Source organism: Marmota monax, unplaced genomic scaffold, assembly GCF_021218885.2.
Source record: "Marmota monax isolate L192 unplaced genomic scaffold, Marmota_monax_Labrador192_F-V1.1 WCK01_AAM20220418_F8-fsc00018, whole genome shotgun sequence".
NCBI classification, from domain to species: Eukaryota; Metazoa; Chordata; class Mammalia; order Rodentia; family Sciuridae; genus Marmota; species Marmota monax.
This window is the reverse complement of record NW_026692201.1, coordinates 8783564-8806371: the sequence shown is the minus strand read 5'-3', so window position 1 is coordinate 8806371 and position 22808 is coordinate 8783564. Positions and strand designations below refer to the sequence as shown.

At 38.8% G+C, this 22808-nt stretch overlaps 1 protein-coding gene across 3 annotated transcripts in view; it reads right to left on the bottom strand.

Moving 5' to 3' along the window:
• Rasgrf2 (Ras protein specific guanine nucleotide releasing factor 2) overlaps positions 1 to 22808 on the bottom strand; it is a 231996-nt gene that overhangs the window by 132006 nt on the left and 77182 nt on the right. For all 3 annotated transcript variants that reach the window (XM_058574375.1, XM_046427896.2, XM_046427885.2), the window contains exons 3-7: positions 10881 to 11028; positions 8589 to 8678; positions 6115 to 6368; positions 1961 to 2040; positions 1381 to 1574 (exon numbers count right to left, since the gene is read on the bottom strand). In XM_058574375.1, coding sequence (XP_058430358.1) covers positions 1381 to 1574; positions 1961 to 2040; positions 6115 to 6368; positions 8589 to 8678; positions 10881 to 11028 — 766 coding nt within the window. The remainder of the gene's footprint in view (positions 1 to 1380; positions 1575 to 1960; positions 2041 to 6114; positions 6369 to 8588; positions 8679 to 10880; positions 11029 to 22808) is intronic.

The following is a 22808-nucleotide window of genomic DNA, read 5'->3' as shown; positions in this document are numbered from 1 at the left end:
ATTACAACTAGAGGTTAATGCCCCAAATTCAAAATTCAAATAAAATCACAGGTTAGAAGAATTATACATTATATGAAAATGTTTCACTGTGAATAAAACCTAAAATTCCAATTATGAATGTAATGAAATAGAAGTTCAAAATTTTTCTTGTGAAATATTTCCTCAGAGAGGCAAAGAGTTCAAACAATTTCGTTCCATAAAAAAACCAAAAATAACATTATAAAATTTCACTATACTTAAGTGGTTTCAAATGCATCTTTCTGGTTTTAAAAAAAATCTTACTAAATTTCTGTGGCAACTTCCAGGAATTCAAGCAGTACTAACAAACTTAAAGATAAACAATTAAGAACCACAGTAACATTTCTTTCTTAGGCTAAGAAATGATGGGCCTTGGGTCAGAGCCACCTGCTCAGGAGGACAAAACTCCCACAGTAACCATAACACACATGATTAGTAGAATCGGTTTGCCACATGACAATTTGGAGGACTCACCAGAAGCCCCATAAATTCCACAATGGGAACACTCAATGCCTTTCCAAAAGAACAGAATTGACAGTTTTCAAAAGAACAGGAGATTCAATACACATTTTGGCCTCTGCCATTCTCACTCCAGAGCTCTTAATGGCAAAACCCCAGACACAGGAAAGACCCAAGTGGCCTTGATCCCTTGGTTTGCTCTAGACCCCAAAAATGAATCTCAGGTCAGAGCCACGACTCTACAAGGCCATCTGAGTGAGGGCCTCTGGTTCTGAAGTCTCCAGAGCCTCTCTAACCAGGGGGTCCTCCTTTCCTTCCCCAGAGCCGCAGCCAAAGGAAACTCAATGGCAACCAAGACAAGGTGGGGGGATGGGCCACAAACAGGGGCCTTCTTCTCCCAGTCAGAGCAGTCCCAAGAAACGTTTATGCAACCAGCACAAACTGGAACATTTGCACAGAATCCTATTTCTGTAAACCTAATAATATTTTTAAACATGCTGGAGGAGGAGACTCCAATGAAAGAAGTCTGTGTGGAATCTTTCTATAAAGAGAAAATTGTGCTGCTCTTCAAAAAATTCATTCCTGAATTATTTGCTTCAAAAATGCCTACTTTCTGGTCTGGGGATGTAGCTTAGTGGTAGAGCACTTGCCTAGTATTTAAGAGGCACTGGGTTCGATCCCCAGCACTGCAAAATTAATTAGTTAATCATTAATTTCAAATCACCAAGAATGCCTGGATTCTTATACTCTAGACAGAAGACGTGTTTGTTTCAGGGCCAGGCTTAAGACAATGTCAGATGATGCATAACTCTTCATTTATACTTATATGTATTTACATGCCTTGTGCTGATCACAGTAGGCATCAGTTACAATGGCTTATAGAACGCATCCCAAGCAATTTACCTGAAACATTGGATAGGTCAAGAACGTTTCCAGCATCCTTCCCTCACAGGCAGGGTTGGCTTCATATTGTTTTAAGAGTTTGTCAAAATCTCTGTTTTGCTTACAGTTGGCAAGGACTTGGAGGCTGTACTGGTGATTTCGCACAAATTCTTGATAAATGTTCAGCATGGGGAGCAAAATATCAAACAGATCAGCTGGAAAAGAGAAGTAAACATGCTGTTTCCCTTGGTGCCTGGTAAATTATCTACACTCAACAGGAAGAGCAAGGATGGGCTCCCAGCACCAGGCATCACACAACATAGGGCCCTAGTCCTCATGCCTGAATAACCTATCTGTGTTAGATAGAAAGTATCAGAGACAGACAGTGACTCCAGCCCCAAATTACCTATGACAAAGGGAAAGAGTCAAAAGCTAACTGCTAAGGCAGGGCCCAAAGAACCTAAAGTGCAATGACATGGACTCCCGGTGGCTAAGGAAACCCAATGTCAACAGGGACATTCAGACGGCTAAGGCCAAATGACATACAAGTTATTATACTCTAACTGTTGCCATTCCATGAGAAAATAATGAATGCACTTACCTAAAATTAAAGTAGGCCAGTTTGCAATCCTTGCCTTTAGTCCTTGGTGAAATATTTCATGAAGAAACATGATGGTTTCACTATGAAAAAACAGGAAGATCATACAATTTAGTCACTATAGAGTGTCTGTTATATATATGATGTACCAGTCTCACAGGACCACCAAACGGTGCACCCAATAATAATGTGGACTACACTAGCCTCTACAAAGGCATTTCTCTTTTAGATAACCTCAAAAACTGAAAGAAAACTGAGCTATGCTTCCAATATTGGAGAACCAAATCACTGTCTTATGACCCTCTTCATCATTTTTAAGTGAGCTTTCTGCTGTTAGAATGCAGCACTTCAACTGATAATCATAAAATTAAAATTATGATCCTTTTTCTTTTTGTATTTGATTCTAGAAAACTCAAGAAAAGGTTTCTCTCACAAAAATGAGTTTTTATAGAAGGAGGTAGAGGGCAAAAAAAAACACAGTGAAAAATTTGACAGGACTCTAACCATTCCTAAGTTACTCAATACAGAAATGTAAAATTCTTCTGAAAAGAAATGCACACAGATACTAAAATGAGGACTATGCATAAATTAGGGATCTAAATTCCTACTACGGCCAAGAAGGGTAAGCACCAAAGTCAAAATATCTTTTTCTTTCTCCTCATTAGAATTAACCCACTGCAATGAGCCTTTGAATGACAGCTTTTCTCAACTAACACATTGGTACAATTAAATACAGAATTATTTATCTCAATGAGATACCTTGATTTGTATCAAAATTTATTACAACAAACCTCAAGAAAAAAGTTCTTACTATTTCCATAACTAAAATGAATACAGCTTGAAGATTATGACTTTGTTGTTGTTTTATAGAAATTTCAATGAATCCTTTTATTATCTAAGGATTTCTAACCACATCTAGTTGGCAAGTCCATACTATAGACTGTCTTTCAATCAGCATTCTACTCTCATTCTAGGCAGAGAGAATGGCAAGCTAAAACTGCATTTCCCAGATTTCCTTGAATCTATGCTCTGGATGTAATTGCATTTCCACCCATGCATGCACTTGGCAAGACATGGAAGACTGAAGGAGACCACATTCCTGTTGTATTTTCATTTCTAGGAACAGTTTCATAGGTCTGTTATGGTGGTAGTGGTCATGGCATTAGTTTCCTAAGCTCTGGGTCACACCTATGGTGCTCTGCCCTTAAATTCAATACTCCAGGGGCAGCTTTACTCCTCCAGCCCTTCCAAGTCTATAAGCAGAGAATTCCCTCTATCGGGAGGTATTGCTCTATCTTACCTTGAAAACTGATACATCCAGCTTCATATTTTGATACCTGGATGTTTAGAAGACAGATGAAACAGTGCTGTATAGAATTAGGCAGATTACATTTTCTTAAGTATAAACTCTGCGTTGAAATCTAAAACAACTGACTTGCCTGGGGCTTCAATTTCAAAGGCAAGGAAAGGGAATCTAGTTAAACAACAGTTAACGACAAGAAACACCCTAAGTCTCACCTTTAAAACATATCTCTTCAAATCTATCTAAGACTAGGTATGGTAAACCATTACATCTATAGGAAAAGCTTTTTTGCATCACCTCCCCAAAAGAGGCACAATATCTCAATTCTGAAATTAAACAATATGCTATACCTAGCCTTTCATGTTTCTGATGAAGCAAACCAATGGATACAAACCACTAGGTGCAACCCAAAATCAACATGGCACAGACTCTAATAGCATCATTATCAGGCAGTGTGGTTTTTCCATCCCATCCACAGCCATCAGAACTGTTAAAACGGCATTCTTGGGTGACTGACATATCATCAAAATGCTAGCTGTACTTCCCAGTGATCAAGAGCTACCACTCAGGCCCTTTGGGATAGCTGACATACTTGAGTAGAGCTGTGGACATTGCCACTCAACGTGAGGAAATGTCCCTCCTTCCTTTCAACAAAAATTCTTTAATTTTTTTTTTACTTTTTAATTTAATTAAAACTTTAAAAAATTAAAAGTTATTGTTATTGGTTGTAATTAATGTTATTATTGTTATTGTTATTAATGTGATCATGTGCCACTCCTCAGCCTTCCTTTCTGCAGCCATCCACACAGTCCTAGTCATTCTTCCTACCTTCTGGAGATCTTAGCCACCAGCTCACTTTCTCCAACACAACTCCTCTCATAGTTTTTGGTGATTCCACTCTGCACACAAACCACATTTCAATATCCGGGCCTCTCAGGTCTTTGAACCCCCTCTCCAAACATCTCGATCCCAGCTGACACCAGTCAATGCCCCCAATGACTATACTCTAGACTTTGTCACTGTTAATAACTGCATCCTATTCCTATCTCAGTTCTATGACCACCTCCTATTGTTTCAGTCTGCTGTCTTTAAGACTCTTGACTCCAAAAAGCCTTTCACACAGACAGGACTTAAGTTCACAGGTCTGACCACCTTTGCATTGACCAAAATACCTTTCTACAAACTTTAGATTCCACGGGTCCTTATAGCTCTTCTTTGCAGACACTTTGAATTCGGTTGTACTATTCTCAATATATCAGATTAGCCTTGCACAACACCAACCCCTAACATCAACCCTCCACCCACCTGCACCTGCATCCACGCAACTAAAAGTAGCTAAAGAAAAACATGCAACTATACAGACTGGTCTCAGTTACCACCACGAGCCTAATAAACTCACATGGGCTCATAGTGCTTCCCAGCAACTGCACTACAGCTCCCTGATCCACCGACTCCCTGCTCTACTTGACCACTATTCACATCTTCTCCTATCTCATCCAACTATGACATTTCCTCTCCCTCTGCCAGCTGATATCCTTACTTCCTAGTTACATGTCTTTGTCCTCTTCCCTTCTTTATTCCCTCCCTGCTCATGTTCCCATTAATGCCAGTCTCTCTGCTTGTGTATCTCGTTCTCTACAGTTTTGCCCGTATAAGCTTGCTGCTCCAGCAATCCTCCCCTCTCTTTCCTGCATCATTTCCCCCTCTTTATTACCTCTAGGTACTACCCTATTTCTCTGCTCCTATTTATAGCAAACTGCCTTGAAAGAATTTTCTATACCCACCCTCTGTAATTCCTATGCCCTATGCCACTCTCTCCTAAGGCCCCCTAATCAGGCTCCCGCACTTCATCAAAGCTACCCTCAGCTCCAAGTTGTTATATCCACGGTCAGTTCTCAGTTGTTTTCTTTGACCTTTCTGTCATAGTTGTTCATTCTCTCTTGCTGCTAAGTGATCCTCTTTTCTCTTCTTTGCTACTCTCTCTCTCATCTTCCTAACTTCTAAAGGGATTAGTGCTCCTTTCTCTTCTGTGATCCATCACTGTCTTTTGTGTAGAAGGAGGGAGATAAGATAGTATATTTATATCTGCTTACATCCAAATCAAGAAACTATAAAAGGCTATAAGAAACTAATAAAAATAGATACAGAAATTGGGCAGAATGGGGTGAACAGAGACAGGATAAGAGGGAAACTCTGATTTTTTTTCATGTTATTTTGATGTTTGCATCATGTGAGTGTGTTATCTACTCAAAAACAAATAAGCCATTAAAATTTAAGTAAAATACCCAACCACTCCTTTCCCCCCTCCTCTCCTATCCCTTTTAATTTTTCTCCTGGTACTGACCACCATACAATTTACTACTATATGTTTTATTTAGTCACTATTCATTGTCTTTCTTCTCATGTCAAAATTTAAGTTCAGTGAAAGCAGGGATTTTCTACTTTATTCACTAATTAATCCTCAGCAATAAGAACACTATAAATATTTGTTGAGCAAATAAATTCAACAAGGGTTCTTAGTTTTCACTCTTCCTAAAATATCTTGTGTAAACTGCACGTAAAGACCTATTAATCAGTTTGTTCCCCTCAGTTGCAAGGGGGATTCTTTTCAACACCCTCACCCCACACACACATAATGACAAGAAAATGTATGTCAAAGAAGAAAACTGAGAAAACGAGATGCCAAGATTCCAAAGATGTGCTAATTTGGACTAATGAATGCAATGATAGCTTTCTTATTTTTAACATCATAGGGATTAGTTTTTGAGATCTTGCTTTTAAAGCAAGGCACAGATTGTTTCATGAGCTATCAGCAGGTTCTTCTCACGACTCTCAGATTTATGCAAAGACAAACCTGTTGAGAAAAATACTGCTGACGTCGTCGTGGCTGATGGGCGGCTTCTTGGAGCTGGCGGCCATCCGCAGGGGCCGCAGGAAGCCATTGACCAGGATGTAGAGCTGGTGCACGTACTCAGACTCGGCCTCCACCATGGTGAAAACGATCTGGTTTCTCTTCCTCATACTCTCAGCATGAGGAGAACAAATGTAGTCTTGCACGATGGTCTTCCATTTCCTTCTGCACAACCACCCTCGCATGAAGCTCTGAACCTGCAAAACAAAAAGACAAAAAGGAACCTCAGGGAGACGCGAGCCTGGCTTTCTAGGCTGGCCATGTCCATCCTGTGTCATGTAGAACGTTGCTCTCATTGGCACCCCAGTGGCACCTCCAGTAGAATAAATAACTGCAGAATTTCTCCAATAGGAGGACAATGGATTATAAATATCATTTTTCTCAGGTTCAAAAGTTTCTTCCATAGCTGAAGCTCCATAGACCTATCTATGTGGACTCTGGAAATATAATATTACATATGAGCTAATAACACTTCAAGAAAGAAATTAATCGAATCATTAATGGAATGTCTATTTTTAATAATAACGAAATATATATATATATATATATATATATATATATATATATAAAATGTTTAAATTGTGATTTAAAAAAAAAAAACATGTACTTTGTAGAAGCTTGCTAGCCTCTAAAACTGAGTTGCTTAGGACCTCATTAAGTTGCTGAGGCTGGCTTTGAACTCCTGATCCTCAGCCTCCCAAGCCGCTGGGATTATAGGCATGTGCTACCACGCCCGACTTAAGAACATTTTAATAGAATTGTATGAAGCAGCTATTGCATATATCTGGGGAAATCTAGTGGAAAATTTCTGTGAATTATAACCAATTCAAGTTGTGGTCACTTTTCCCCATTTTTAAAAAAATTGGTGCATTATAGTTGTGCAAAATGCTGTGATTCATTGTTACGTATTCATACATGCATACAATATAACAGTATAATTTGGCCAATATCATTTCCCAGTATTTCCTCTTCAAGTTGTGGTCTCTTGAAGTAAAATAAACAAACAAACAAATAAATATTACATTTTGTCAAGCATAGAGATGCAATTAATTTGTAAACATTCATTTCCACAGACATTAGTTTCATTTGGAACATAAAGGACATGAAGTTAATTTCAAACATTTTACAAGTTCACAAATAGGTTTAAAAATTACTACAATTAAGAATCAGGGCTAAAGATGTAGCTCAGTGGTAGAACACTGGCCTAGAATATATGAAGCCCTAGTACAGCCCCCCCCCCAAATAATAATAATCAGGAAGATAGAAAATGTAAAAAAAAAGTGTTTTATCATTATTCTTCCATGTATTATATATATTTTCAAAAATCAACTTAATTGAGTTTTGTGTTAAATAAAGTCTTATTTACTTGGACAGGTGTTCTCTGCTGAAAAACAGCTAGATCTGTTACTTACCAATAGACCTGCTTCTACAAGAAAACTGAAATGAGATTTTATTAATAGCTTTATTTACATGCAACTGCATACTATTAAAAGAAAAGCAACAGAATTAATCTTGGAACAGAATAACAAACCAGATTAAAAAGAAAGAGGTTTAAATTCTAAGAAAGGAATGGTGTTATTTCACTTTTTTATTTCTTGAAAACCGAAAACTCTCATCTAGCCCAAAGAATCATTTCTATTCCAAATTCTGAGCAATTCTTGGTTAAGATTTTGTTACAGCTAAAAGGAAATAATTATTTAATATAGAAAAATATGAGTAAGAAAAAAATTAAGATTCAAAATGCATTCCAGGAAAAGAGCTTTAAATAGGAAGCTTCATACCTGATATTAACAAAGCTGAGTGTTTTACCCAGGTCAGTTAAGACCATGGAATCAAAGCCCAAATGATATAAATCGAAATACAGTGGACTAGAATGTGCGCCAGTATCTGGCTCCTCGCAAAAGTTGTGCAATTACAAATGACAGTAAGATGGAAAGGTCTGTTGCTTATGTGGATATTCAACAAGAGACAACTGTAAGACAAATCTGAGCAGATGTATTGATTTATTTTACATTCTCAAATATAAAAGAAATCCTAAATAAGCACTAAGGATCGATGTTAAGAGAAATATTTTTGAAATGTAATTTTTAAAAATTCCACCAAATATGCAAGAGGCACAAAATCAGGAGTTTCAATAGCACTTAATTAACCCAACTGGAGAACACTATTCTCTTAATGTCCAGTTTTGGCATCCCTCCCAGAGAGTCCAAAATAGGATTCTCAGTACTGGAAAGAAATGGCACACTGAAATTCTCCAGAGCAGCCAAAATTGGACCATTCTGAAGGGCATTCTGGGTGTCATTAACATAGAAACACGAAAGCTGTTCCAAGTTCAGGAACACAGTAACAAAGATACCACCACAGGATATACAGTGGTGGCCATGCTCCCACAGAGCCAGAAGCCTCCAATGCCCTACCTTTTTAATCTTCTTGATGTCTGGATCCTCATCTTCTTGGTTGCTTTGGTAAGGGCGCATTCGTTCCTTGGTTTTATTAAGAGCAATAATCTATAACACAAAATTAGTCCATTTTATGATTTGGGAAACAGTGGAGCACAGCCATAACCCACAGGATGTTCTGCCTACAAAGGTGGTTCACTGAGATATTCAGGGAATGTCTGCTTTTTTGCACCCTTTATTTCTCTGGAGCTGAGGCAGGGAAGTATGAATTTTACCTCTAGCCTGGTGTTACTAACAAAAGTGAATATGTAAAGTGTGAACTAGGGTCTGTGTTTGAAGACATGTTAGCCCAGAACTTGGCCCTCCCTGACCAGACCAAGGCCTCCTGGGACCTCAGTGCCTGTTGTCCTCTCTGCCTGAAGACAGCTGCCCCTGGTGCATTGTGCTCCCCAAATGCAGGGTCACTACACTCAAAGCTCATTTCCCATAATCATCCTGTGTCCCTCCAAATGCACATGATACAGCAGACTCACAGCCCTCTTTGGAAAATGGTAAGTAAAAAGGGAACCTCAGAGGCCTGGAGTTGGTCTAAGACAGTCAAGAAAATTCCTCAGAAAACACAAAAGGGATTGAAACAACCTGGGATCTCTCCACGAATCTCCAGCTCAGTTCTGTAACTATGACCAAGAGGCCTTTCAACTATGCCTAGCAATAAAATACACTGGACTACCCATCAACTGTGGACTCTTACATGCAAAGAATATATACAGACTTATTAACAAGAAAGCATGTAGAAGATTGCTACCTCTGATCTGTCTTTGTCTCCAATACCAAATATATTCCTCTGCCATTTTCTGGCAGGGAAGTCGGAAAATAAAAGGAGTAGAAAATAAATTATGGTTCCTGTCAAGCAGCCACAGAAGACATACCTGCTACTGACAGTTTTTAGCTGCAATCTATATTCAGACTAAAATAGAACATAGTGAAGACAGACAAGCACACATAAATAAATATCGGGGAACATCCCTTGTGCTGAGTTTCTCTCATGGAGTAAATACCAACCTCCTTCACTTAGCAGACAAGCAGCATCTGCTCTAGCTTACTCTGGTAAAAGAAAGAACACAATAATTTTGTTTTAAATTATAGTGCCTGATATAGTCTTTTAAAATGCAGGTTTGTTAAGTTTTCTGTTGCTGTTTTCACTGTATCAGATATCAGGGTCGGATTGGGAAGCTGACAATTCTAATGATATGGTGAACACCGTATCATCTCAAGAAACTACCCCATTTCAGTTGGAATCAGATTGTCTGCTCTGCACACTGAAGGCCATGTACCCAGGGGGCAGGAGATGAAAACCCCTCACAGGATTTAGGGTAAGTCTCAGGGGAAGGTGGGAAGAAAAAAGAGAAAACTATTGTCTGATGACAGTAAAAATGACAAGAGTGTTGCCAAGGTCAAGGCACCTGAACTGTCTATCAACAAGGATACAATCAGTAGTAGGTTTCCCGCTGTCCTGTTCCCTTCTTGGAATCTAAGAAGATACTAATGTATCTCTGCTTAGAATGAGGATGAAAATCTCACTGTGTACATTCCCCTTCTCTTCCTCAGTTATTGTTCACTTCCCACGAGGACCCACAGGATGGCAAGGAGTACAGTCAGGCTTCTCTACATAGACTGAGACCCAGGACAGAGGGAGGCACAACGCCATGGCTGTGGCCTCTACCAACACCTTCTGCTCTCCCTAGGTTTCAACCACCTTCTCTGGTGGTGCAGGGCCTGAGAAAGACACACTCTGAAAGGAAAGGCCAGGAGAGGCAGGAACCCAACTTCAGGGGGAAATGCACCTTAGCCAGTCAGTGTCTTACAGCTTCACTGAAATGGGCTTTTCAAAATTCTGGAGGGGAAAAGTTTGGATTTCTTTGATCTTGAAACAGAAATGTATCTCTGAATTAATTTCTGGTTCTTTCTCAGATGGACTTTAATTAACTCCATGACAGATTCACAGTTATTATTCCAAAAGCCAATCTGAGGATGACAGTTAAATGCTATGGGCAGCTCTTGAAGTTCTGATCTAATGAAGGATATCAGGAGCACAAATAATCAAAAAACAGCATATTATCCTGATATGTCCCTGTAGCACATTTACCTAATACTTACAGATTCATGTCTAGATCAGTAGCCCAGCCACACTGCTGATGGCAAAGGAAGTCAGCCTGGGGTGAATATTTTGCCCTGAATATGCTGTAGATGTTCATGAGGAGATGACAGTAGATGGGAAACAATGAGAAGGAGTCTTTGACTGGAAAATACCTCTGATTTAAGCCTTTCGATTTCAGTATCTTGATCTTCAAGTTGATGTCGGAGTTGGTTAGCTGCAATTTTTTCTGTTTCTACGATCTGGACTAGATGAATGTACTTCTGCATCAAGACTTCCCTCTCAATCAAAATGTCTGCATAACTTCGGAGAAAATTGCACAGTTAGTCATTGAAACATTATTCTTCTATAGAGTTCGATGCAGAACAGCAGACACTAAACAAAGATCCCATGAATCCTGTTTGATTGTAACTCTTTCTTATATAAACATTAACTTTCAGTTTATATTGGTGTCCTTCAATGATATAGATTTTGAATCATTATCATTTTACATACTCTTTACTAAGAATTCATTTAGTGATGCCTGCTACCCACAATTTTATCATGCAGGTGAGAAAAGAGCAAAGGATGTCTGAATCATTTTAAAAAGAAAGTAGTGTGGTTTCTTTAACAAAGAAATGGATATCTTTTGAACTGATGGCACATGCATTTTCAGGATTCCATTCAAAATATTTCACCAGGTAAAGTACTAGTCAATCAAAATAGACCTGCCACCAAGCAGAGTGAATGCAACAACCATCAGAATAGGCACTGGCTGAAAGTACTGTTATGACTGTACTAGTGGCCATCAGATCCATTGGGCTCTCTTTAGAACTACAAGACCATTCACTAGTCTCTTTTTAAAACCAACAGAAGCAACACACATTCTAGAAATAGGCTTAGATTCTTTTGGTCCTAGCTCTAACAGCCTAACCCACATCCATCTCTTTGACTAAGCATTGTTCAAACAAAACTCACTCTTAGATTTTTATTGACAATGCAGTTCTGGAGCATTAGAAATTTTGTCTCCAGACCTTGCACTATTCAGGGTGGTAAAATGCATGTTCCTCTCTTCATATAATCTTTTCAAAAGGGTATAATAATAGTAATAATTAATAATAGTTACTACTTTTGAGTGCAGAGGATGTACCATGTTTTCTCATGTCATCCTCCCAGCATCCCAGGAGATGGGGTTTATGATCCCAATTGCAGAGAAAAAATTTGGTCCTCACTGATCACATATTGGCCTCAGGACACACAGCTAGTAAGTGACAGGGCTAGGATTTAAATCAAGGTTTGTCTGACCAAAGTCCATGCTCTTAAACACAAGCTACCCTCTCTCAGATGAGAAATAGCATCAGATTATCGTGATGTAGCTGCCCAAACTTCCAGCTACTTACTTGTCTTTAGGACTTGAGCCACAGAAGCCATGTTTATGCCACAAAACCTACTTTCATGACCACACTGGACCAGCCTAAAAAGAGAACCGGCCCCAGCTAAATACATTCTTCCTCCTCAGAAGCTGGGATTGTGCCTCTGCCCTGTTTACTTGAACTGAGACACTATGAACTTGGAAAATCCAGTTGCCATAGTCAGGCATCCCTGTTTGGCTACATCCATGTATAACCTGTCAATGTGAGTCTTCTGAGAGAGAAGCAGGTATTCAGAAAAGCAGGCAGAAAGTCTGAGATAGAGAAGGACTGGCTACCTGGGTTCCTGTAGGCTTTCTGATTTCAGGATCAGACTTATAACATCTGAATACAGTTGTACCCCGAGAGTCAGTGAGATATTGCAATTTCCTTCTAATAAATTCCCTACTTAACCTTAACTATGCGAAATATCTTTGTGTTACTTAAAACTAAAAAAGTGTTAAGACAATTCTAAAATCACAATTTTAATTCAATTATCTCAACACCCTCAGCACTTACATCATGCATGCTAATGGTGTTAGAGAGGAACATAGCATCAGCAATATTAAGTCACTTGTTCTAATAACTCTCCCTAAAAGAGTATAAGAAAGTGTGAGTAAGTGAAAGTGTTGGTGGCGGAGGGAGGAGGGACAGAATCTTTATAAAAGGATGCTTTGGGAAAGTTTAAAGGGAGGAAATAATAATAGAGCATAAGAAAAAAATTATCATGATAAAAATTCTGCCCTTTCTCACTGACTTTATTAGAAATATGCCAAAGTAATTATAAGTATATTAGGTCAATGTTAGATAGCAGAATGGTATTTTCTTTTCTTTTTATAAAAATAAAAAGGTAAGTCCAGCCCAGATATGAGATGGAGTTCATTCCAAGCCTCACCAAGACGTGCCTCTTTTCATTTACAAGGTCCTATTAAATTAAACCTAGCTGAGAAAACCATTTTCTGTTTTAAAAAATGAAACCATAAAAGCATTATGGAACAGGAAAGTTTGCCATCAACAGATCAGGCATTATGTAAAATTCCATAACAAGAAAAACTAAACAGAATTAACTTGGTGGTAAAAATGAATCAAAGATGGAGATTTCACACATAAGTATCTCTCTGTACATGAGTGGTCCAGAGAAGCTCCAAGCTCAGAACCAGCCACCACAAAGGATGGCAATAGACATGGGGCGACAGGTGCCTGCAGAGCATCTGGAAGTTAGGCTCCTCTTCTTCACATTCCCCCAAACAAAGGAATAAAGGGCATGGATGGCAGCAATAACATGCCATCAGGTCACAGTACCTAAGCATGAAGTATGCTGGGTTTCTTTTCTATTATGAAACAAATCACCACAAACTTAGGGATTTAAAGCAATGCATATTTATCAGGAAGTATAGCCAAGGGATGGATGTTATTTCCAAGACTAGTTCATAAGAAAACTCTGGCTTCCAGATCACTAACCTTCTTTAGCATTCTTTGTTGGCTCCAAGGGAAGCCAGCTGCCAGGTTATGAGCTCCTCTATACAGACGCTTATGATAATTAGAGACCTAGGAGGCCTCTTTCCAACAGCCATCTAGGGACCCAGTACAACAGTAAGGAAGTGAACCTAGCCAACAACCATGGTAGTGAACTTGGAAGCAGAGCCTCCCCCAGTTGAACAACAGACCTGGTCATCACCATGATAGTGACTCGTGAGAAATTTCTGGACAGAGGTATCCAGCTAAGCCATGCCTGAATTCCTGATCCACAGAAATTTGGGGACTACAGCAAGTTGCTTATTGTATTAAGCATTATGGAGGAAACTGTTAAGCAGCAACAGATAACAAATAGAGCCCCAAATGAGCAAACAGAAAAGACACTACAGGAAACAGGGATAATTCAGGCAGCAGAGATTTATTACCTTCAGAGAGATAGGGAAGGATATTAGGGTCATAAAGCAAAAAGAGGCTGCCATGGAAAAGAAGTAATCAGATAACAAGAACAGTTCTTGGAAAACAAAAATAATGACTAAAATTTTATAGGTCAATGGATGCACTGACAATAAACCAGACATGGCTAAAAACTAAGCTAGGTGGTCAGAGAGAGATAAAATAATAATGTAACAGGCTATTTATCTACAGGAAATGAGAAGGAGCATGATTGCTCATTCTCTGTGGGACCAAACACCGACCTTAAAACTTTGGTACATATTTTTTATACCTCAATGTAAATAGCCTTTACTGTTTTTCTTAATTTTATTTTTAACTTATTAGCATATTATTTATGCATATTAATGGCATACAGTGTGATATGTCAACACATGTGTATAGCACTTACTGATCAAATCAGGGTAACCAACATTCCCTCTCCTTTTCATTTTTGTTTGAAGTCTTTGAGCTCCTCTCTTCTAGATTTTCATAAAATATATAATAGGTTACTGGGGATGATAGTTATCTCACTGTACTTTGGAACACCAGAATTTATTTTTTCCCTCTAACTGTGTTTGGGTACTCATTATCCAACCTCCTTTATTGGTTTTTAGTTTTTAGAATCAACCTATGACAAAACACAGAGGCTTAATCAAATTTAGAGAACAGAATATAAATACTGAAAAGTTTATAAAGTGAGGAAAAATGATAATAAAAGCAATAAAATCTCAGGGTTAGAGGCGAAAAAAAATAATGAAAACACATTTAATGTTTTATTTACTTATCTTTCCTAGTAGAGAGTCAATACATACTGTCTAAAGTTGATAAATCAACAGAGATTAAAATTTTATTATTTTAGGACATAAAGTCAACTAATTTGAGAGCTAAAAATATGTAAATAACAAAAATGGGGCAAATAAAAAGAATGAAATAATGGAATTTGCTGGTAAATGGATGGAAATGGACAAAATCATGCTAAGTGAAATAAGTCAGACTCAAAGAAATCAAAGGTTACATGTTTTCTCTCATATGTGGAAGCTAGAGCAAAATAAGGGAAAGAAGGAAGTGGGGGGAAAGGATTGGTTATCACAAGGGTAGAGGGAAGATCAGTGGGGTAGAAGATTGTAAGTAATGTTGATTTCCTTCTTTGCATGTTCTTATGAATCCAAATTGAGTTTTTGATTCAATAAATATTTACTGAGTGTTGGTGTGTATTCACTCAGGTGCTCAAAGCACCTGGCACAGGCATAAGCAAAATGACAACAACAACAACTATGGCCTTGCAAAACTTACACAGTAGTAGAACAAGAAAGATAAAAGTAATGAGAAAAATATGCAGGGTGTTACCTGATGATTAGTACAGCAGAGAGAGAGAGATGGATATAGACCCGGAAGTAGGAAGTGGGAAGCAGGAGGTCACAGTTTTAGCCAGGGTGTGAGGACAGGGTCCCATAGAGAAGATGGTGTCTGTGGCCTGCAGGAGTGAGCCACAGTGACTGGGGAAGAACAAGGGAACGCCAAGTGCAGAAGCCTGGCACTAGCAGTGAGCCTGGTGTGGCTGAAGAAGACGAGTAACAGGTTTCCTGGGGAATTCAGTGGGGAGGGTAAAAGAGGAAACAGGGTTCTAAAGCATGTAGAGCAATTTAGAATCTCAGGTTTCGGCCCCCACCCCAGGTGAGGTAAGAACTTTGATCAAATGTGTGACACTATTTGCCGTTTTAATAAGATAATTTTGGTCGCTGTGATGGGAAAGTCAGGGGGAAGTGAGGCCTAAGGGAAGATGGTAGAACCAGAGACTATGGTAATATCCCCGCAAAAAGGCTAAAAATCAGCCCAGTATCTGGCAGGAGACCTGGCACAGAACTGTTACTCAAATGAAGAGTTTCTGTCAAAACAAAAGTTATCTAACATGATTTATTTTACACAGTTTCTTCTTCTTCATGTAATAATTTTCAAGCCACACAACTTACTTCACTGGGGTTTTCTAGTTACAGCTCATCTCTACTCTTCCTGGGGTATCAAAAAGCTTTTTTTTTTTAATATTTATTTATTTTTTTAGTTATCGGCAGACACAACATCTTTGTTGGTATGTGGTGCTGAGGATCGAACCTGGGCCTCAGGCATGCCAGACGAGCGCGCTACCACTTGAGCCACATCCCCAGCCTCAAAAAGCTTTTTTATAGGTCCCACTAGAATGAATGTCTACTCCAAGGTTGCACCAAATCAACCATGATTGTTGGCTTCCCTTCTATAATTCTTCAGAGCAACAGTATTTCTCTTTACTGTGTTTTCAACATGTTTTATTTGATTATATTTTCCATTTACTAGATACTACTCAAATTTAGAATTTCTGCCTCATCTGTACTATTCATTATTTCCACTATTTAAAAGGTTTTTGTTTTTTATTTGACTTCTACCAAAAGAAGGGGGAGAGCTTTAAGGAGAAAGAGAAAGTGAAAAGGAAGACAGAGGAAGAAAAAGGAAATAATAAAATCAAGCCATAAAAAATCAACATCATGAAAGCAAAACTCAAAATTCATCTGCTGACTATCAACAGATGGCAAGATTCGGAAATATATATATGGGAGTCAAATACCAGCGTGTAATATTTATAATCAAAACCAAACCACCACCACTCCATACAGGAGAAAAGGGAACATTCAAATAAAATCCTGAAGGAGTTCAGAGAAGATGCACAGTTTGGAATTATAGTTCTTAATTATTTTTATAGAATGGCAAAAAAATAGCTTAGAAAGAAGTTGTTAGATGATCCAGAGTCTCATTCCAATTATTTTGATTAAATATGCATTTAGAAGTGAACCATAGCAAAACCCAAGATGAAAAGTCATATAAAAGATTACTAAAGAAAAACTCCAATTAACTCTAGAGCTATACTGAGTTTTATCAAGAAAACTGTTGGAAGGAAGGAAGGAAGATGGGAGAACTGTTCAGAGCCAGCTTCCTCATGTTGAAAGAATAATGTCTTTGCGAATGGGGAGAATACGGTCCTGGTTAGCATGGTACAGTTCCTACCTAAGCAACCTTTGAGCACTGGCAGCAGCAGTTGTATCTAAGCAAGGCCAGGTTCCTGCTATAGTTTGAACCTTGACTGCCCCAAAGGCCCATGTAGTAAAGGTTGGGTTCCCTAGAGTGGTACTATTGGGAGATGATGAGACCTTAAGAAATGTAGCTTAGTAGAAGTCTTTAGGTCTTTGGGAGTGTATCCTTGAAGGAGATTGTGGGACCCTGGTCCTCTCACTTTTTAATTCCAGTCATGAGATGAGAAATTTTGACTACCACATGTCCATGTCATAATGTAGCTACCTCACTGCAGGCCAAACATAACAGGGCCAAATGATCACAGACTGGGCCTAGCAAAAGCATGAGCCAAAATAGGAACTTTTCTTTTTGGAAGTAAATTTTCTCGGGTATTTGATATAGTAACTGAAAGCTGACTAACACACCTCCTTAGCTTTGCTCATGGCCACTTTGGCAAGTACTGTACTTTTTTTTTTGGGGGGGGGTTCCTAAATTCTCTCATACCAGTATCTCCACTCTACTGACTAATCAATATTTTTTAGGGATCACATTAGCTTGAGGTTCTAATACTAATACCCCCATCAATCTCTCCTTCATCTCTTACAGGTTCTCTTCTGAATTGTCCTCTGTACAGTGAATGGAAACCCAAGTGTATCAGAGATCAAAAGTGGAACAAATTCAAAAGACTAAAACTCCTCTTCCAAACACATATTCATAGCAAAATTATTCATAAGAGGGAAAATGGAAATAATCCTAACAACCATCAATTGATGAAGGGATAAACAAAATGTGATCTACTCACACAATGGAAAATAATCCATCCATGAGAAAGAACAAAGTAACGCTATATGATACAACATGGATGAACTTGAACTTTGAAAACATGCTAAGCAAAAGAAGCCAGTAGCCAGTTTATATGATTCCAATTATATAAAATGTCTGGATACAGGAAGCTGAATGGGGTGGGGCTGGTAGGAGTAGGGAATGACTGCTAATTGATACAAGGTTTATTTTTTGGTGTTGAAAACATTCTAGAATTAGTAGTGATGACTGTACAACCTTGTGAATGTACTAGAAAAAAAATACTGAATTTTACACTAAAAGATGATGACTTCTGTGTGTGAAATACAACTCAATTAAAAGATAAACTTTACAAAATGCAGCGGAGCAATTTTCCCCAAAAACAATATATTTTTTATTGCATCATAATTCAAAGAGTCTTTGTCAAAATAAATTCCATAGATAAAACTTCAAGACCAAAAAATGGTGTAGGCAATATCCAATGAATATAAAAACAAAGTATATCCATCACACAGAGAGCTCTTTTAGAAGGGGGGGGGGAGGTAGAAAAACACCAGTAGAGAAAATGGGGAAAGGACATGAGATGACGATTCATATGGGAAATACAGACAAATATTTAACAGTTGCAAAAAGTGGTCAATAACCAAGAAAATGCTTATTACCCCAAGATATCATTTTTATCCATCCATCAATATAATAAAGATTTTTATAAAAAAATATTCCAGATTTTCTCTTATTCTAGTGAAGGTTACTAAACTGGCATGTGTGTTTCTGAAAAGCAATTGGGCACTGAGCCAGGAAAAGAGAACAAGAGATAAGTAATATGCAATTTGCTTTGAAGAAATTCAGGCTGACAGAAACAAAAACAGGAGCAAATCCATGCACTGAGAGAAATAAGAGGTGACAGTGGGATCAAAGAACAGAATGGTCAGTCCTTCCTGCAGAGAAGAAGAGCATCAGGGAAGACATGTGGATGACTGAGAGCTGCATTCTGAGAGACAAGTTGGTGTAAGTCAGACTGGAGGGGTCATCCCAGCACAGTGAGATTCCTGGGTGGGGTCGCTCACCTGGAGCTCAAGCTACAAGGGGAAAGGTGGCATGAGAAGTTCTCAGAGGTGAGCTCAGGAAGGGCATCCCTGCATTGGCTCACTGTGTCTGGGAAGGCAGGGCAGAGCTAGCATTGGATAAAGAAATAAATAAACATCAGTTAAAAGAACAAACAAAGGTAGACTGTGGTGTCTCCCAGTGCTTCAGGGGCAAGGCAAGCATGTGAAGCAAGACTCTGTGAGGAGCCAGAAAGACAATTGACAGATGAAGGTATTGACAAAGGGCTGAAAAGAAGGAAACTGAAGCTCAGCTTTTTCCTACAGAAAACAAGTAACCATCAAATCAAGTGAAATCTTTCACAGTTCACTAGCACTTTACACACTGTAAGGGGGAATGAATTCTCTTTCATTGTGGCAAATCCCAGACAGAAGTTCTTACCAAAAATATAATATTGCAGATGGACAAAATCCATGTTTTCAGCTTTAAGGTTATAAGAGGAATATAAAATATGGCTTTGGGATTGCTCTAGGTTATAACATCACTGCCGATTCCTGATTGTCTAGTTCTGTGATGTTTCTGTAACACATAAAATATTTTCAGCTATTCCATGTAATCACTCTTTTCTGATTTGTTAGGGATTTCTCCATGCACATTTTATAGAGGGCTGATCTTATAGGGATAAGAAACACACAATGCCTTTTAGGTGGTACAGATTTTATACTATATACTTTGCTCTAAATTAAGCTTTAACCAAGGAAGAAGAATGAGGGTGCAGGCAGTAGGCATTTGGTGTTCCATGCAGTTAACATGGTGTGTGTGTGTGTGCGTGTGCATGTGTGTACGTGTGTGTGTGTGTGTGTTTGGTGCAAGGGGAGAGAATATGGACAACAGGCTGTCTTGGGCACACGTAATCTAAAATATATAAATAAAAAAGAGACCCAAGAGGGCTACGGTTGTAGCTCAGTGGTTGAGCGCTTGCCTCGCATGTGTGAAGTATTGAGTTCGATCCTCAGCACCACGTAAAAATAAATAAATAAAGATATTTTTCAAAAAGAGAGACCCAAGAGGCTGCATTAGAGTTTTTTGTTTGTTTTTGTTTTTTTAACTGAACAAGATAACAATGCTTAAATGAAAGATTTAACTAAAGGATTAAGTCTCTCTGCTCATCATGTTAGGGACTGACAGGGTAAAAGAAAGGTTAGGTCAAACCTTTCCAACTCAATCTGATATGAATTTTTCTGAATGAAAGCATATGTCCAACTCCTTTTTCCCTGAAAATGCCTCACTTGGAGGAGATCCTGAGACCCACCTGCACAAGATATACACTGAGGTGAGGTTGGAACAGAGTTTCAGTTAAAGAAATTGGAAAGTCAACAAAAGATAGTGAGACAGTTTCCAATGCCAACAGCATAAGCCACACATTGCATAGTGGGTACAGCTATGCAGCCTAATGGTACTCCACACTGGGCATAATATTCTCAAACCCTCCCCAGACCTCACCTTGGGTAAAGATCCAAACCCAGCTCTGTCCTCAAGACACAGCTTACCTCTCAAATAGCCTAATGTACACTCATTCTCCCACATGTTCCATGTCATGGGGCAGAAAGATCATGTCAGTATCCCACAGCTCCCCACTGTCCCTTCCCAGTAACCAATCACACTCTAATAATTCCCTGCAGAGCACTTCCTGGTCACTGCTCACCACTTTGCTTGACAAACTTGCTCTCATCCATTATTTCTTCTCTCAGTAGTTGACATCATCCAAGCTAAGGGCCAAGAGATGTTTTAGATGCCACCCTGGTCTGATACTTCCCATATCAGACATAGCCAAAGATCCTTATAGGTTACCCCAACATCTCTGGAATACCTTCCTCTTCCTCTTCCAGACTACTATATTCTAGGACTTAAGATTAGGTCGGGACAGGAAGAGCCCTGGAAGATGAAAACTCGGTCCTCTTCCATACCAAGACCATCTTCTTACTGATGGGGCTATCTGGACCAAGTCAAAGGGTCAAAATGAAGAGCATTAATTCCAAAAAAAAAAAAAAAGAAATTCTGGACCAGATCTAAAGGATAAAAGATGCAACTAGAATTCCCAGAAAATGAACCAAAGATCATCTTAAAGCAAACTGTGACAAGGAGATTCTGCTCAGAGATGCAAAAGCCAGTGCAACAATGTGATTTTCATGGCAGACAAAGACAGCACACCCAGGCTAGTATGGAAAAACCATCCCAGGAAAACAGAAGAGATCAAGAGAGGGAGTTCTGAGCAGTCTTTGTTTCCTATATAGAATTTGCAGAAAGATCTGCAGCTCAGAAAAGAACTAGTCTCATGCTCAAATAGTTATCAGTCAATCAAAATCTCAGACTTTAGAAAAGGGAATCAATAAGACAGGAACTATTAGGATTTTAAAGTTTTCTATTAAAAAGGCAGCAACTGGGTACAGTGGTGCACACCTGAAATCCCAGCTACTCAAGAGAATCACAAGTTTGAAGCCAATCTGAGCAACTTAGCAAGACACCATCTCAAAATTAAAAGTTAAAATAAAATGGTTTGGGTATGTGGTTCAGTGTTAGAGCTCCCCTGGGTTAATCCCCAGCACCCTGCCCCCACCCACACATACACAGACAGCAGTACCAAATTAAGGCCATCAAGCTTTCCTCTAAGGGTAGCTACCAATCCCTATTAATTATGTTTCAGTAGCACAATGTCAAGCAAAAATGGCTAACAATGTTTTTTTCTCTGAATAAGCTTTGTTAACTTTCTGGCTTTGTTTAAGTATAAAAAAAGTCAGGGTGAATTTCAGAGATCCAAGTTATATTATTGTCCCTGATTCCAGAAACATCTCAGTGTAAAAAGTCAAATGTAAGAATTCTTTGAAAGCAGTCAGATTAAAAGGAGTCATCAAAGAATCCAATCCCAGACCTCAAGTCAAAGGAAAAACAATTCTAACAGACAAAAGACTCAAGTCATCAAGAAAAATGATCAATCACTAACCAAATCTTCAAATCAAGAGAGAAGTGTCACCATTCTATCATCTAAACTACTCAAGTGGCTTCTAAAGTCTGTCTCCTAACAAAAATCTCACATGCCCTAGTTTTCATCGTATGCCAAATAACAGTAGTGACCAACCACATCCACATATATGGACAAAAAAATGATAAAGAAAGAAGGACCTCTTCTATGAAATCCAACCACCTTCAAAGTCATTCACATTGTCTGAGTTTGGTTCACCCAGATATTTGCTTGGCAATTAAAAAAAAAAGCCATTTATACTACCCCTGGTAACTGCTCTTCTGGAATGGAAAAAAATAGGCAAATACACATGTTTTTAATTATGTTGCATTTTAACTCTGAAATGTAAAAGAATAGAATTAACCACAAAGACTGTGTCTGCAAAGGACCCCAGGCTCTACCTTGCCAGCCTGATGCATCTGCCATCTTTGAAGACCTGGCCTTCTCTCTGTAGGAATTCATTCCACATTGGTCCTGAATCTGGAGCAAAGCCCTCAGACAGAGAACACCCAGAGCAAAGGCAGTCAAGTAGGGTGCCTGGCTAGTTACAACAGCAAAGCTGCACCCAGGGCAAAAAGCAGTCAGCATGGGAGCCATCTGAAGCAAAGATGAACAGCACCAGGAAATTGAAAGGGAAAACAAACAGGGATCTGTCTTGCCTCTTTCAGATTCCTCACTCCCATTTAAGATTTTGTGGGTGTCTTTCCACCTTTCTGGTATTTCCTAAGAGGAAGAAAATTACAGTTTTCTATTTCCCTAGATAGAGGTTGCTATTGCCTGTTTTCAATAACTGAGGTAGGATTTACAAAGGTGGGCTCAGCTGGGTTCATATCTCAGTTCTGTCACTTATTAGCTGTGCAACCTCTGGCAAGTAAACTCACCTG